This window comes from Anolis sagrei, chromosome 6 (assembly GCF_037176765.1).
Source record: "Anolis sagrei isolate rAnoSag1 chromosome 6, rAnoSag1.mat, whole genome shotgun sequence".
Classification (NCBI taxonomy): Eukaryota; Metazoa; Chordata; class Lepidosauria; order Squamata; family Dactyloidae; genus Anolis; species Anolis sagrei.
This window is the reverse complement of record NC_090026.1, coordinates 117,006,697-117,022,114: the sequence shown is the minus strand read 5'-3', so window position 1 is coordinate 117,022,114 and position 15,418 is coordinate 117,006,697. Positions and strand designations below refer to the sequence as shown.

General features: G+C 39.8%; 1 protein-coding gene across 2 annotated transcripts in view; it reads right to left on the bottom strand.

Moving 5' to 3' along the window:
- The window catches only part of ADARB2 (adenosine deaminase RNA specific B2 (inactive)), a 394,803-nt gene that overhangs the window by 55,441 nt on the left and 323,944 nt on the right, over window positions 1-15,418 (bottom strand). For both annotated transcript variants that reach the window (XM_060782551.2, XM_060782553.2), the window contains exon 6: window positions 8,734-8,902. In XM_060782551.2, the coding sequence (XP_060638534.2) occupies window positions 8,734-8,902 (169 nt within the window). The remainder of the gene's footprint in view (window positions 1-8,733; window positions 8,903-15,418) is intronic.

The following is a 15,418-nucleotide window of genomic DNA, read 5'->3' as shown; positions in this document are numbered from 1 at the left end:
TCTGGGAGTTGAAGGGCAAAACATCTGGAGACCCACAGGTTGAGAACTATTGCTCTACACTATTCAAGGTCTCATAATTTCTATCTATCTGGTTGGTTGAAGGTCCTAACCACCAAATAACATAAGGTTGCTTCCTGACAACATCTGGTCACACAAGCTTTTCTCTGAAATCACTCCAGAATGATTGAGTTGAGTGATCCCAACAAACCACAATCTTGTATTAACAGAAATGAAAGTAGAAATGTCCCTACTGAATTATTAATGCTGAAGAGAGTGGGAACAGAGACCTAGAAGCTCATCACATGGAAGGTTAGAAGCCTAGGGACACTGGGGGAAACCATGGGGCAGCTTCATCCTCCTATGGCATGCTATTCCATAGCATTTGCCAGCTGTCCCCAACTTCCTCCCATGCTATCCTCAGCTGCTTCAATGAGGATACAGGTAGTAACCTCTTAGCCCACTGCTGGCTCACTGCCAGGATGAAACCCAACATAGCCCCGCCAGAAGTAGCCCTGTGGCATATGATGGGCTCCGTCAGACTCTCTCTCTGCAGCATGCCGGTAGCATGTTAGGATTGGGGGGAAAAAAAACCAATATGATGAGTTTGCTACTCTTGAACTCACCTCATCTCCAACCTTGAGGGCCAAGTAATAAAGAAACAGCCCCTTAGTGATATCTTTAGTGTTCAGTTCCTTCAGGGTCTTATTAGCTGCCTAGCATGTTTACAATGGGAGTGACTCAGGTCACTGTAAAATTGAAATTGATTCAGTCAGTAGCCCTCCTGTTGTACTCTCAACATGTGGCAACTAGCACAGTTGCCAGTAGGTCTTTTGAAGCTAAGTGATTTTGATGAACAGAAGACTGAACACAATAGAAGGCCTAGAAAGGGAAACCTTTGGTTAACAGCTGTCTTTTTGGCTCTGTGCTGGCAGAAGATGCAATGTGCATGGTCTTATGTGTGTGTGTGTGTGTGTGTGTGCACAGTTACTTTTGCCATGCTGAAAAATGGAGAGGGCTCCTGCATCTTTAACAGTTATGTAGAAGAGGAAATTTCAGTAGGTGTTACACACCAGGTAACATGCAGGACCTGCTGGAATTCCCTTTTCTACACAAAGATACAGGAGTCCTCTCCAGTTTTCACCCTAAGACAGATTTTTTCCTCTTGTCAGGAGCAACTTGAGAAACTGCAAGTTGCTTCTGGTGTGAGGAATTGGCTATCTACAAGGACGTTGCCCAGAGAACTCTAAGATGTTTTGATGTTTTACCATCCTTGTGGGAGGCTTCTCTCATGTTTCTGCAAGGTAGTTGGAGCTGACAGAGGGAGTTCATCCGCGCTCTCCCCGGATTTGAATCTCAGTCCTACCGGCACAAGGATTTAACCCGTTCTGCGACTGGGGGCTCCGCCCTAAGTCAGATACAACATGGAGACTCCTTGAAAGAGGTTGGTTGTGTGGAATTTTGTTATCATCATTCTCCCCACAACTCTAGGATGGCTGTTAATGCTTGCTAACTCTAAATGCAGCTGAAATATTTTCCTTTTCCACAACTTGATCAGCAGTGTTTGGCGTCTCCTTGCACTTGCTTTCTATAAGCTTTTCTTTTTGCCAGAGTACTCTGTCTCTCTCCTCCACCTCCTCCTCCTTCCCCAGCTCCGTCTGCCTGCTGGTAAAACTGTTAGGCTGTCACTCTTCCACGGTTTGCTTGTTTTGTCGGTTTTTTGATGCTGTGATGCGTTTTCTGTCGAGTGAAATTTACAGGCACATTACCCTGCTTGACAGGAACACTGAGCCACCAGCATCTCCTGAGGAGAGGGTGGATGCCTGCAGCTCCCTCATTTCCCTACCACCTTCCGCGAAGTCTCCCATCCACTTTAAATTGCATTATCACCCTGACACGAACCTCTAGAACAATGGACTACCTGAAGATCTGACCACTCAGGAGTCTGAAAGCAATCACACACCTATTTTGAAATAATTAAAAGCAAAATAACTGGGAATGGGAGAGAACACAAGCCCTTCTCCACCCACCCACTCATATTTTTGCCTGCTGTTGTTATGCTAAACTGCATGATTGCATTTTATGTTTTACTAACTACAATAAACTGCCCTGGAAAGATACCTAATCCTGGTAAGTGTTCTGAGTATGTGCATGAGCCTTCAAGTCACCTCTCAATTTATGGTGATTTCATAGGGTTTCTGCAGGCAGGGAATACTCAGAGATGGTTTGCATTGGCATCCTCTGAAATAGAGCATATAGAGTTTGGTATTCCTTGATCATTCACCATTCAAGAACTAAGTAGGTCAAACACTGCTTAACTCCCAAAATTAGGTGGATACAATAAAACAAAACCAGGCATTATCTAAAGATGGAACCAGTGGGTGTAGTTACTTGAGTGTTGGATTAAAACACAGGGTGCAAGTCCCTGTTCAGTCATGGAAACCCAATGGTTGATCTTGTGCAAGACATCTCTCAGTCTTAGATGTCAATGGCAAACCTTCTCTGGACACATCTTGCCAAGAAAACCTCATAATCAGCCTCCTTTGACTTGTCCTAAGTCAAGGCTGGCAGAATGGGCATCCAAACTCTAGTTTCTGAGCACCCAAACCAGCCTTCAGCTACACCATACTGGCTCCTTAGAATACTACATTTTTACCAGTGTAGCAAAGAGACAGTGTGAATAAGGTTATTTTATGTTTCAATCTGCACAACAAAGATTTTTTTGGTAGATTGATAGTAGAACGAGGCATGGCTCATACACAGATATGCAAGAGGTTAGTGGGTTTCATGTCAATGGAGCAGCGAGTCTGCACTGGGCTTTAATTCAAATTTTCAAGGAACTCCTTAAAATGCTGAAGGGAACCCCTCAAACAGGTTCAGCATCTTAGACAGCTCCTTTAAAGTTCAGAAGAAAACCCAAGGGAAATTTACCCTTTACATAGAAGTCGATAGCCACAGCTAGATCTGTCAGATTGAAAAGTGGAGATGGCTCCAGTATCTTTAATGATGGAGTCCAATAGGGAATTTCAGCATCTGTTGCTTGTCAGACAGCCAGGTAACAAGCAATACCTACTGAAATCCCCTCTTCTTCACAGATATTAAAGGTGCAGCAGACCTCTCCAGTTTTCACTCTGGCATACCTTGCTGCAACTAGAGGAAAACAAACCATAGTGATCCTTTCCACTTCTGGCAAGCATAGGAGCTATTCCAATTGTAATAAAATCTAATTCAAGTCAAACCCCATATAGATGCCTGCAGAACTTTCCTCATTGCATGTACACAAACTGGAGAGTGCTCCTATGATTTCAGTAAAAGAAGGAATTTCAGCTTGCTACTTGACTCTACTGAAAAATCCTCTTCCTGTCATGTCATTTTTGCTGTTTACTGTTTTACATTTTGTTGGATGCAGATTTGAAGGTCTCAAGAACTTGCATGTGTTTTTGTAACCTTTTTGGTTGTTACTATTTTCCCCTCATGGCCAACATGGCTATCTCTGCTTTTTGTGCAAAAGAAGGCATATATATCCATTATGTTGAGTCTACTGTTATCCAACTGATTAATGAGGGAAGTATGGAAGGGGAAGCTAAGGCATTCCTGGTATTCCTTTACAAGGAGCAGAAAATAAAAACAAAAACTCTCCTCCCTCAGCCTTCCTTTGATACCTTTAGCATCGTGAGAAATATGATCATAAAAGGATTGTAGGTACCTTCAAGTCAGCTGTCAGCTTGTGGTGACCTCATGAATGCCATAGAGCTTTCTTAGAGAAGGGATACTCAGAGGTGGCTTTGCCTGATTTTTGTCTTGTAAAAGGAACTGAAATGTAGTTCTGCAATGATTTAGCCCTTATGTTTGCCAAGTCTTGTATTTGTGTGTGTCATCTATAGTATTTTTTTGTGAAGAGTTTTGCACTGCTTTGAGAATTTCCTTCGAATAATAACACAGAATTGATCCAAATAACATAATAACATAACTGAATGCACTATGGAGATGGATCGATACAGAGCTTAAGAAACCATGATTGCTCATCTGTCCCTAGAGAGAGAGATGCCATTCTTAGCACAAAGCAAGCATAAGGACTGCTAAGTGGAGAAAATATAATAATGTTTAATATATGCCTAAAAGGAAATCCAAATGAAAATGAGAAGCTAGATGCTATAAGATCCTGTTATGAATATCCTCACTAACCTTGATCATTAACCCCTCTAAATTCTACCTATTTTGGTCTAGCTATGTCCTTTTTTAAAGGTAGGATGAGGTGACAGTTGTGTGTGTGGATGCAATTTAGGGACACAGGAGGGTAGAAAATGGGGGGGGGGGGGGGGTTAATTCCTTTCCCGCACTAGAATCCTAGCAAAAATGCACTCTCCTATTTGTTTTCAGGAAAGATTAGAGAAGACAACGATGCTGGGGAAAATGGAAGGAAAAAGAAAGAGGGACAGACCAAGGACAAGATGGATAGATGGTATCCATGAAGTGACTGGCTTGACTCTGAAGGAGCTGGCGGTGGTGACGGCTGACAGGGAGTTCTGATGTGGGCTGGTCCATGAGGTCAAAAGAGTCAGAAGCAACTGAACAAATAAACAACAATTTGTTTTCAAAATTAAACATCCATTGGCACCAACCTAGTATAAGTTGAACCATATGTTATTTATTTTCATCCATTCAAACCTCAATCCATGGCTGATACCAAATGAGATACTCCCTCTTGGGCACACAGAAGACTGGGTGATTTGGAAGGCACTGAACAGACTGCGCTCTGGCACCATGAGACGCCAAGCCAACCTTAAGAAATGGGGCCACAAAGTGGTGTCCATGACATGCGAGTGTGGAGAAGAGCAAACCACAGACCATCGATTACAATCCAGTCTGAGCCCTGCCACATGCACAATGGAGGACTTTCTTCTAGCAACACCAGAGGCACTCCGAGTGGCCAGCTACTGGTCAAAGAACATTTAATATAATGCTAAGTTTCTAAACTTTGTTTTGTTTATAAAATACTTTGCAACTGTATCCTTGCTTTGCTCCTGATATGATAAATAAATAAACCCATTCAAATTATGTTATGCAGAGGAAGGCTAAGGTAAAAACTATCTGTGAGCAAATCTTGCCAAGAAAACCCTGAAGACATTTGTCTCAGGGTTGCCTCAAGTTGAAAATCACTTGAAACCACGTAACAACAAATTATGGTTGGCAGAGAAGGCTAGAAAAAGACAACGCTAGGCAAAACAGATCCAGATTAATGAATTCTCCTATTGTTGCTTCCATTGCGATGTTTTTGGCAGACAAAGGAAGTATTGCTGTATTTTCTTGGATTCCAGGGCTTCTCTCTGTTTCATGCACTGGTAGGCATCTCTTTTATGATCCAACAAACTTATTAATGGCCAACAGATTAGAAGAGAGCATGTTTATCGTAAATCACCTTCCCTGGAATGATTCAGCAGCAGCCAAGGAGGAAAATTCCTATAATGAGAAGATGGCTAGTCTTTCATGTTTGGGCCATTTGCAGCTATTACCAGGTCTGTGTTTAATGCATTCCTTGAAACATAGCTGAAAGTATTCATAAAACATGGCTGTTGTGATTAAAATCTAAGAGCTGTAGAAGGAAAACAGACCTGGTGATGAAATCTGACCAATTTCGTTCAGTTACTGGGTTGTGTGACAATAGAGAAAAAAGTATGAACCATTCACCCTATGTACAGTTATACATTAGATAAAAGGTCATATATCCACTTCTGTTTTTGATTTTTTTTCCTTCCTATGACTTCCTCAATCCAAAAAATTGCCACTCCTGGAGGTCTTCCAAAGCACTGGGGGGGGGGGGATCATTTTCTTGAAAATTGTGGGCATGAAGTACTTCAGGAGGCACCATAAAGCCTGTGGACCTCTCTTTCCTTGCCACCTATTGTAATTAGTGAGTAAGTGGGTTGGGGGAAAACTTACATGGAAATATTTATAATCTCAAACTCATTGAACCCAGCCAGATCTGGTTATCTGAATGCAATGTTGATAAATTCAATATGTTGAAGTAGCTCTCTACCAAGCTTTAAGGATTTGGCTTTGGCCCATCAGGATGGATGTAATCAACTACCAGCCAAGAACAACATTTCACAGCACATGAAAATTCTTAATGTCAGGGATGGTCAGTTTCAGCTTCTCCTCCCCCCCCAGTATTTCCCAGTATTTTCCAGTATTTTTAAGTATTAGAATGTCACTTAAAATGTGCACAAAATTTAACACACATTTTTGCATGTATTTCTTCTAAAATATGCATCTGTGTAATGCTACTCTGTATAATTTCCCACCACTATGCATATTTTGTACATAATTATCACATCAGATATGTATATAATGCAGAGAATCACACTACAAAATTTAGAGGCATGTGCATACAGAAGGGTAATTGCAATCTGATTTACAAATTGATTTGAGATATGTGATTTTGGATTTTGACTAAAATAGGCATAAAACAAACTTATCTTCATTTCTGCATCTAATGTATCAGCCCTTTCAATGCCTCTATATTTGACATTGGAACAGATGCTGAGCAAAACAAGTTAAATCAATTGGATTGCAACCACTTTTTAAAATAATTAACAGCTACATTTTAAAAATAAAGTGTTAGATGCATAAGACTGTTATGGTAAAAGTCAAAGGAGACACCATTTCAACTTGATGTTGATGGTAAGGGAAGTCTACTGGACCACCAGCTGTTGAAAGTACCTCAATTTTTTTCAGATTATATATATATATATATATACACCATAACAGATTATTTTGAACAATAGTTCAATGGAGATTAACAAATTTATTATACTACTAGCCATCCCCTGCCACGCGTTGCTGTGGCTCAGTCTGTGTATATGTGTTTTGTGTGTGTATGTATGTGTGTATATATTTGTGTATATATGTGGTTTTGCACATGCGCTATAAGGCTCTTTTTTTGGCTTTTAAAGTCTCTTCTGCTGTGTTTTTCAGTGTTTTTATGAGTGATGGTCACTCGGTGGCCTGACAGGTGTATTGTGACCAAATTTGGTGTCAATTCATCCAGTGGTTTTTGAGTTATGTTAATCTCACAAACGAACATTACATTTTTATTTATATAGATGTATTGGAATGGACAATAATTCACAAATGTACATCACATAATTGAGATACACACACATATATGATTAAATTGTATGCAGAAAATGCTGACAGTAACTATTATGTTCGGAATTTTGTTCCTGTATACTTAACTTCTGTAAATAACCACTATTTGTTCAACTACCTCAAATCAATCAAGAAGAACCTTCAGTAGTGCTTCTTTTCATGTAGTCAATGCCCTGAAAGGAAGTGTGTGTGTGTTGGGGTGTTGGTGGGGTCACAACATGGCAATAATGTCAAATCTAGTCTCCAGAGTTGTAGTCCAGGATGTAAAACCCTACAGCATGCTAGCTCTCTGTCTTGCTGTAATTGTTCCATATTCTTAACTGCAATAAATTTGACATCATTTAAACAAGTGCAATGCTCCTAAATGGAATTTACCAGGCATCACCTGTATAGGGAGGAAGAAGTTCATTCTAATCATGATTGGAGCATGGTTGAACGCCTTTTCCATCAAGATTGTGGGGATCTAGGAAAAGACAGCTGATATGGGATTTTGGCTTATATTAGTACCCCTGGAAAAATAGTTGGTGATAACACAAATGCCCCAGCAATTTGTTTCACAATTTACACTTATTAATTGGCATCCTGTTGGTGGCATACTAGATGTAAAGCAATGTTGTGCTTGTTGTGGCCTTTTTGGTCAATGTAGTGTTTGATATTCCTTTCTTTTTTTGCATTGACCCCACCCTCCCTGAATTGTTGAAGAGCTGCTACTTGCTGCCTCCCAAGGCCATTCCATCCCTGGTGGACAGTTCAGGAGGGAACTGGAGAAGTGTCTTGCTATGTCCCTATAGTCATATATAAAATTAGTATATCATTTTTTGAGTTCTCTAAAGGACCCCAGTCAATTTCAGTGGACAGTGGAATTATTTTGTATCTGGATACAGGGATCTAGCAGAAAGCTTCCTCAACCTTTCTCCATTCTCCACCAGGCACAGAAGTCCAGGGTTTGTGAACTCTACAAGATACTATGCTATGCTGAGCTTTAAAGAAGGCTGGTCATAGTATCATAAACATTTGTAACCCAGTGCATACATCTATGCAACAGTTTGTCAATGTGTTTTATCTTAGAAAAAGAATGGTTATTCACCAGGACCTTCTATATATCACTTGCAGGGAACATCTGAGAGGGCCTTATAATGTGGACTTCTCATCTGGATGTGGTTGGCCATTGTGAGAAGAGGATGCCGGGCTCTCTCGTTGGATGTGGGATGACTCTTCTTGGCCTGAAGCAGTGGTTCTCCAACTGTGGATCCCTAAGTGTTTTGGCCTACAACTCCCAGAAATTCCAGCCAGTTTACCAGCTGTTAGGATTTCTGGGAGTTAGAGCCCAAAATATCTTGGGACCCACAAGGCCTAAAGCCTCTTGTCATCCCTGACTTAAGACCATTGAATCAATGGGATTTGCTTATATGCTGACCTATGTGTTGATTTAATGGGTCTACTCTAGCTCAGTTTCAGGTCCTTTACTTTGTTAACTTGGAGATGTCTAAAACAGTTCAAAAATCTATTTTGACTTTATTTTCTATGATAGAATTTAATGACTCCTGGCAAACACAGGTTCCTGATGATTATTCAAGCTTTATTTACCTGAGGTGCAGTTCCAGCTGTGAGTAAAGGAAGTGAATGAGGGCTCTTCTTGCCACAATTTCTGCATGACAGTCATTGACCACAAGGCCTTGGTCATTCAGGTATTCTCCATTTATGCATTTGGTACCCGATGCCAGCACAATAACCTGAGCCTGCCGGACGTCCAAACCTGTAGAAAGATTACAAAAAACAAAAAACAACCACACACATGGAGCTTTTAGAATTTCCTGGAAAAACTATACCATAATTGCTGAAGCCCTTAAAGATCATCCTTTCATGTAGCAGCAGAGAAAGCCCTAATAGGATGATTATCTAGCTCCTGGAATATGCAGCAATCTCGTATCTTAGCTCTACGGAAATTATGCAGGGTCCATTCCCTGTCTGGACTGGTAATTTCCAGATAAAAGCCAAACAGAAGTTTACTTGTTAAACCAATAACTACATTGCAAGGAGATGTACATCCTGCACGAAGATTATAAAAGAATCTCCTGCTGAACTGCTTTGATATGGATGTGAGGCATTGGATTTTTGCCATTTATTACGTTGTACAACACTTTGAGTCTCCCGGGAGTGAGAAAAGCAGTATAGAAATGCAATAAATAATAATAATAATAATAATAATAAGAATAATTAGACTGATAAATAGTAGCCTGGTGAGATGTTTCTTGATGGTGGTGATGGTTGCTCTTTTTTGTGAAGAAACATATAATAAACATAATAATAATAATAATAATAATAATAATAATAACAACAACAACAACAACAACAACTTTATTTTTATACCCCGCCTCCATCTCCCTGAAGGAACTCGGGATGGCTTACAGAGGGACAAGCCCAGAGAGCACAGACTTAAAACATAATGCAATAAAATAAAAACAAAACATACACTCCTTGTAATGTAAGCTTTTATTTCTGTGACAGTGAAGCCATAGAATAAAAAGGAAGGAAGTTTAAGAGTTCCTCTTCCTTAGAAAATACAGACCCAGATATATACATTTACACCTAGATCTTTGATGTGTATGTGTGTGTATACACACAGACAGAAATAATATTATGGGCTTTTAGTTCACCTGACTCATAACAAAAACCACCACTCTTATATATGATGCCGGATGTTTGTCTTCTGTTCTTTTGAACAAACGTGCCATATTTTATATTATTATTGTACCTGCCACGTGTTGCTGTGGCCCAGTTTGTCTATATATGTTTTGTATGTGTATGTGTGTGTGTGTATATATATATATATATGTGTGTGTGTGTGTGCGTGTATTTGTATATATGTGTATTTTTGTGATGTGCATGCGATGTAATGTAATTTTTGTTTTTTTGGCTTTTTAAGTCTCTTCTGCTGTGTTTGTCAATATTTTTTTATGAGTGATGGTCATTTGTTGGCCTGAGAGGTGTCTTGTGTCCAAATTTGGTGTCAATTCGTCCAGTGGTTTCTGAGTTATGTGCGTCCCACAAACCAACATTACATTTTTATTTATATAGATTGTTATGGCGCTAATAAGGGCAAAAACCTTATCTCTTGATGGACAACTTCAAGCCACCTTCCCATTTCATCATACATTTCCTTCTCTACATTTTGCTTGTATTAGGTTGCCTTTAAAATATAACACGTCTTCAAATTAATGGCTGTCCTGTACAAAACAAGAGGGAAGTCACATGCTATTGAGTATAGTGGTGCTGCAGTCATTGTGGTGTAGTGTCAAAAATGATGCACAGCAAAAATAGATTAAAAAAATAAAAATAAAGAATAACATCCAAAACTTGTGATTCAAAAATGAGCACCTCAATAGATGAAATATTATGGTGCATAGGTAAAGGTAAAGGTTTCCCCTGACATCCTGTCTAGTTGTGTCTGACTCTGGGGGGTGGCGCTCATCTCCATTTGTAAGCCGAAGAGCTGGCATTGTCCATAGACACCTCCAGGGTCATGTGGCTGGCATGACTGCATGGAGTGCTGTTACCTTCCAACAGAAGCGGTACCTATTGATGTACTCACATTTGCATGTTTTTGAACTGCTAGGTTGTCAGAAGCTGGGCCTAACAGTGGGAGCTCACCCTGCTTTCTGGATTCGAACTGCCAACATTTTGGTCAGCAAATTCAGCTCAGCAGTTCAACCTGCTGCGCCACCAAGGAGCATAGTGGTGCATAGGCACTGCAAATCTAACCATGGTTAAGAGTCTTGGAGTATACAACAAGTCTATGCATTAGTTTCGATGGTTGCTTTCAGAAGGTGTAGAGTTATGAGTGACTCCCTTCTCATTTGCTGGGATTTGCTATCTGTACTCTGAAGCAGGAAGTTGAGGTAGGTTTGCATCATCTTGGTGTCAGGGAATTTGCATGGCATTGTAGATTTTTAGGGCTTCATTAAACACTATGAATTATCATTAATGTATTTGCCTCTATATTTATATTTGGAAGAGAAGCATGGCCAGTTCCAGTCCCAATAACCATAAAGACTACATAGATACCTCTTTGATATATGGGACTGGAATGCTTGCACACATACTTATTCCAAACTGAAATATTTCAAATATACATTTTAAAATATGTAATTCATGGAATTCTCTGACCTTTTCTCTATTTGAGTTTTTCAAGTTACAGATCACATACTCTACAGTGAACCGGGCCTACTTATGTGCAATAGTGTGTAAGCAGACTTTTTACACATAACGTGATTGAAATGTGAACTGGAGTACACCAGTCAAGCTCTTGATTTGCACACAGCAGAAACTGATTTGTGCTGTAATAAGATTTTGCAAACAATTGTTTTATTTTTCTGGCAGATGAAATGAAGGGCGCCTTAACCTCAGTAAAGCCTAAGTAATTAAATAACCGTTAAAGAGAATTAATCTCAGGAGATATAATACATTAAAATAACATGCATTTAAACACTCACACAATCATGGCCTGCTTTTATCCTGCTTTAACCCACTTCTTCCAAAGCCTTACTGTAAGACTCATTGAGGCCAGACACCATTTCAAATAAAGTGGGAGAAATTATGCTTTTTTTCTTTGTTATAACCTTGGCATGTGAGCCACTTGTCCTGGTAAACATTTTGAATTGTTCTTTTCCTTCATGGCCTTACCAAAAACTGTTTGGAAAAATGTTAAACTACATGAACATTGAAAACACTAAGAAGTACTAACAGCAGGTGCTGAAGTCTTCACTTTCTGCTTTCATGTGGAAACATAATAATAGACAATGAAGGGAAACAGAAGTAAAACAAAAGAAAGGGATGTGAACTTCTTGTTTTGTTGAGATCCCTCAACATGGCAATAAGGCTGAGATCTTTGGGTGCATTCAAGGTCTTTAGCCCTCTAGAGTGGCAGGGGGATGGACTGGGTGGCCCATGAGGTCTCTTCCAACTCTTTGATTCTATGAGTGCGAGGGTTTTACCAAACCACAACTATTAGGATTCCATAGCATTGTGCCATGGCAGATAAAGTGGTATAAAACTGCATTAATTCAACAGTGTAGATGCAGCCTAACTCAACCAAGATTCTTTAAAATTGGAGATGTGCCTGCTACTAACTGTAGGTTGCATGCTCAGCATGTGCTTTAATAGTGAGTTATAGGACCACACACACACACACACACACGGTGCAGTTATGATCCCACTATATAGTGTAGCTGGTAATAAATACTTCATCACACTTGAGAAAAAATCTACTTAAAAACCAGTTTCTGCTTCTTGCAGAATTCTGGGGTTTGTAGTTTAGTGAGGCTGTTAAAGGCATTAAACTACAAACCCCAGAATTCTGCAGGAGGCAGAAACTGGATTTTAAGTGCATTTTTTGTCTCTAGTGTGATGTAAGTGAAAACTCTCAAGAAATTACATCGTGGAACCTATGTCTATGGAGGACACATTCTAAGAGTTCAGGTGGATATGCAAAAAATGAAGGAGTGACTACGAGAAGCATACTACAGGGTTGAGCTGGAGGACCTAGGAAAGGCCTAGAAAGTACATCACTCTAAGCATTGCAATGCTTTCCAGCATGATTCTATGGTTAACTTTCGGATAATGTATACAATGCAGATAGGATATAATGTAGATAGGATGCTTCCACATATGACTTCATCACACACAATTCAAGAAGCATTTCTACACACTGAAGAAACCGCCACCGATGGTGCCCTTCACATGACACAAGGTTCAAATGTAGGGCAGAGGTATCTTGCCACTTCTAAAGTGTTGGTTTTCCCCACCATTCCTGAGTCAATTGGCAAGTGACTTATTCCTGAATTCCTTGCATAGAGATGTGTAAACACAATTTAACATGTGATTGAAATCCCTCCTTGCCCATTAGTAAATAAAACTATGATGTTGTCATGGAGGGAGGAGCCAAGATGAGCAGAATTGATTCCTTTCAGCCTCCATTACCGGTTTGGAAATATTTTTATTGGTTAAGTTTCTAAAAGAACATTTAGACGAAAGGAAAGTAGGAAATAGTAAGAGAAAAATGAGAATTTAATGATTTAAAAAATATAATAAAGGAAAAAAGTTGAAAATATAAAAATAAAAAAGGGAAAAATGTGTGGAAAAAAGAGGGGTTGTTGAGCCTCCATTACCGTTTTGAGACTGAAGAAGAATAGCAAACAAGATATTCAAAACATTCTGGAGAAACTAGCAAGCACATAAATCCTGCACTTTTTGTCTCTGTAACTGTCTTAACAAGCTGGCCATGTATAAATATGTGTGGGGAAGTCATAGTCATGTTTTCTGCTACCTTGGAGACTAGGAAGTGGAACAATGGGTTCAAACTACAGGAAAGGAGATTCCACCTGAACATGAGGAAGAACTTCCTAACTGTGAGAGATGTTCAGCAGTGGAACTCTCTGCCCCAGAGTGTGGTGGAGGCTCCTTCTTTTGAACAAAGGCTGGATGGCCATCTGTCGAGATTCTTTGAATGTGATTTTCCTGCTTCTTGGCAGGGGGTTGGACTGGATGGCCCACGAGGTCCCTTCCAACTTAATGATTCTATGATTCTATAACTCCCCCTTTCAGCTCTCCCTTCCTGTTTCAGGTCATAAAAGTCCTTTTGAACTCTTGCTTGAAACTCCTGCTGTGCTGCTTTTGCTTATCAAAAGGATAGCAGGGAGAGATTTAAGAGAGGTAAAGCTTCATTTCCCCACTCCCTCCTGTAAGAACACAAGAATAACCCCTTTATATATGCTGTTGTTTTTTGGGCTGTAACTAGAACTCCAGAGAAAGAGAGAAGTTTAGAAAATGAAAGAAAATGGGGAGGGACAGTGGAGGGAACAAGTCTTTACTGTGTGATTGCAAAACAAATAGATAAAATTTAAAGAAAGTGGAGAAAAGGATTTGATGTGATGGAGGTAGGAAAATCATTTATTTAATTTCAAAATGAAGTATGCCAAAGTTTTATGGAAACCTACTCTCCCAAACACTTGACCTTTTCAGTGGGGTGAAGTCCCTATTGTCCGAAGGTCTAAATTACTTCCAAGTGCTCAGGGACTTGTACAGTCATTACTGATACTCTTTTCTAGCTTTCCACATGTTTAGGTAAAGGTAAAGGTTTTCCCCTGATATTAAGTCTAGACATGTCTGACTCTGGGGGTTGGTCCTCATCTCTATTTCTAAGCTGAAGAGCCAGTGTTGTCCATAGACACATCCAAGGTAATGTGGCCGAAATGACTGCACGGAGCACTGTTACCTTCCCAGCAGTACCTATTGATCTACTCATATTTGCATGTTTTTGAACTGCTAGGTTGGCAGAAACTGGGGCTAATAGTGGGAGCTCACTCCACTCCCTGAATTTGAACCGCTTTCAGTCAGCAAGTTCAGCAGCTCAGTGGTTTAACCTGCTGCACCACTGGGGGACTCCTTCCACATGTTTAGATGAACACATATGCAAGAGATTTATGTCAAGATGTAGAACATAGGTTTTATTTGATGAAAAGGCTAATGTGTTCTAGTAAGATAATTATACTGTGGCTTTCTTCAGAGGTGATAGATTAATGTTACCTAGAAAGATCTCTGATGATCCATTTCCAAATTTCACCCAGTGAGGTGCCTCTCAATTAAATTTGGCAGCGTTATCAGAGATGCCTTTTCATCTAATGTCTCTGAAAAGGACCACTATATGATTAACTGGTCAAAATATGTGTGATGTATTGTTGAAGGCTTTCATGGCCAGAATCACTGGTTGTTGTAGGTTTTTTCGGGCTATATGGCCATGTCTAGAGGCATTCTCTCCTGACATTTCACCTGCATCTATGGCAAGCATCTGAGGATGCTTGCCATAGATGCAGGTGAAACATCAGGAGAGAATGCCTCTAGACCATGGCCATATAGCCCGAAAAAACCTACAACAACAAAAATATATGTGGCTTTTCCAGACAATAAAAGCTATTTTCAACACGTAGAAACATATGTCTCTTTTTCTCATTGCTTTTCTTTACAAAGCATTGTATTCATAAATATTGTGGATGACGATGATAATGACGACAAATGATTTCCTAAGCAATACAAGCTGTTCCAAAACAGATTCTCATTTTCCGGGTTGGATTTCCTTTTTCTGCATAACATTTGATCACAATGAATCCCTCCTAAAGCCCTATTGCCTCTAATGCTCTAGTGAATACTTCTGCAAATTGCAAATGTTTTCAGTTACTTGTAACCCAGCTTTGCAAACATTGTTATCAGCAATGCA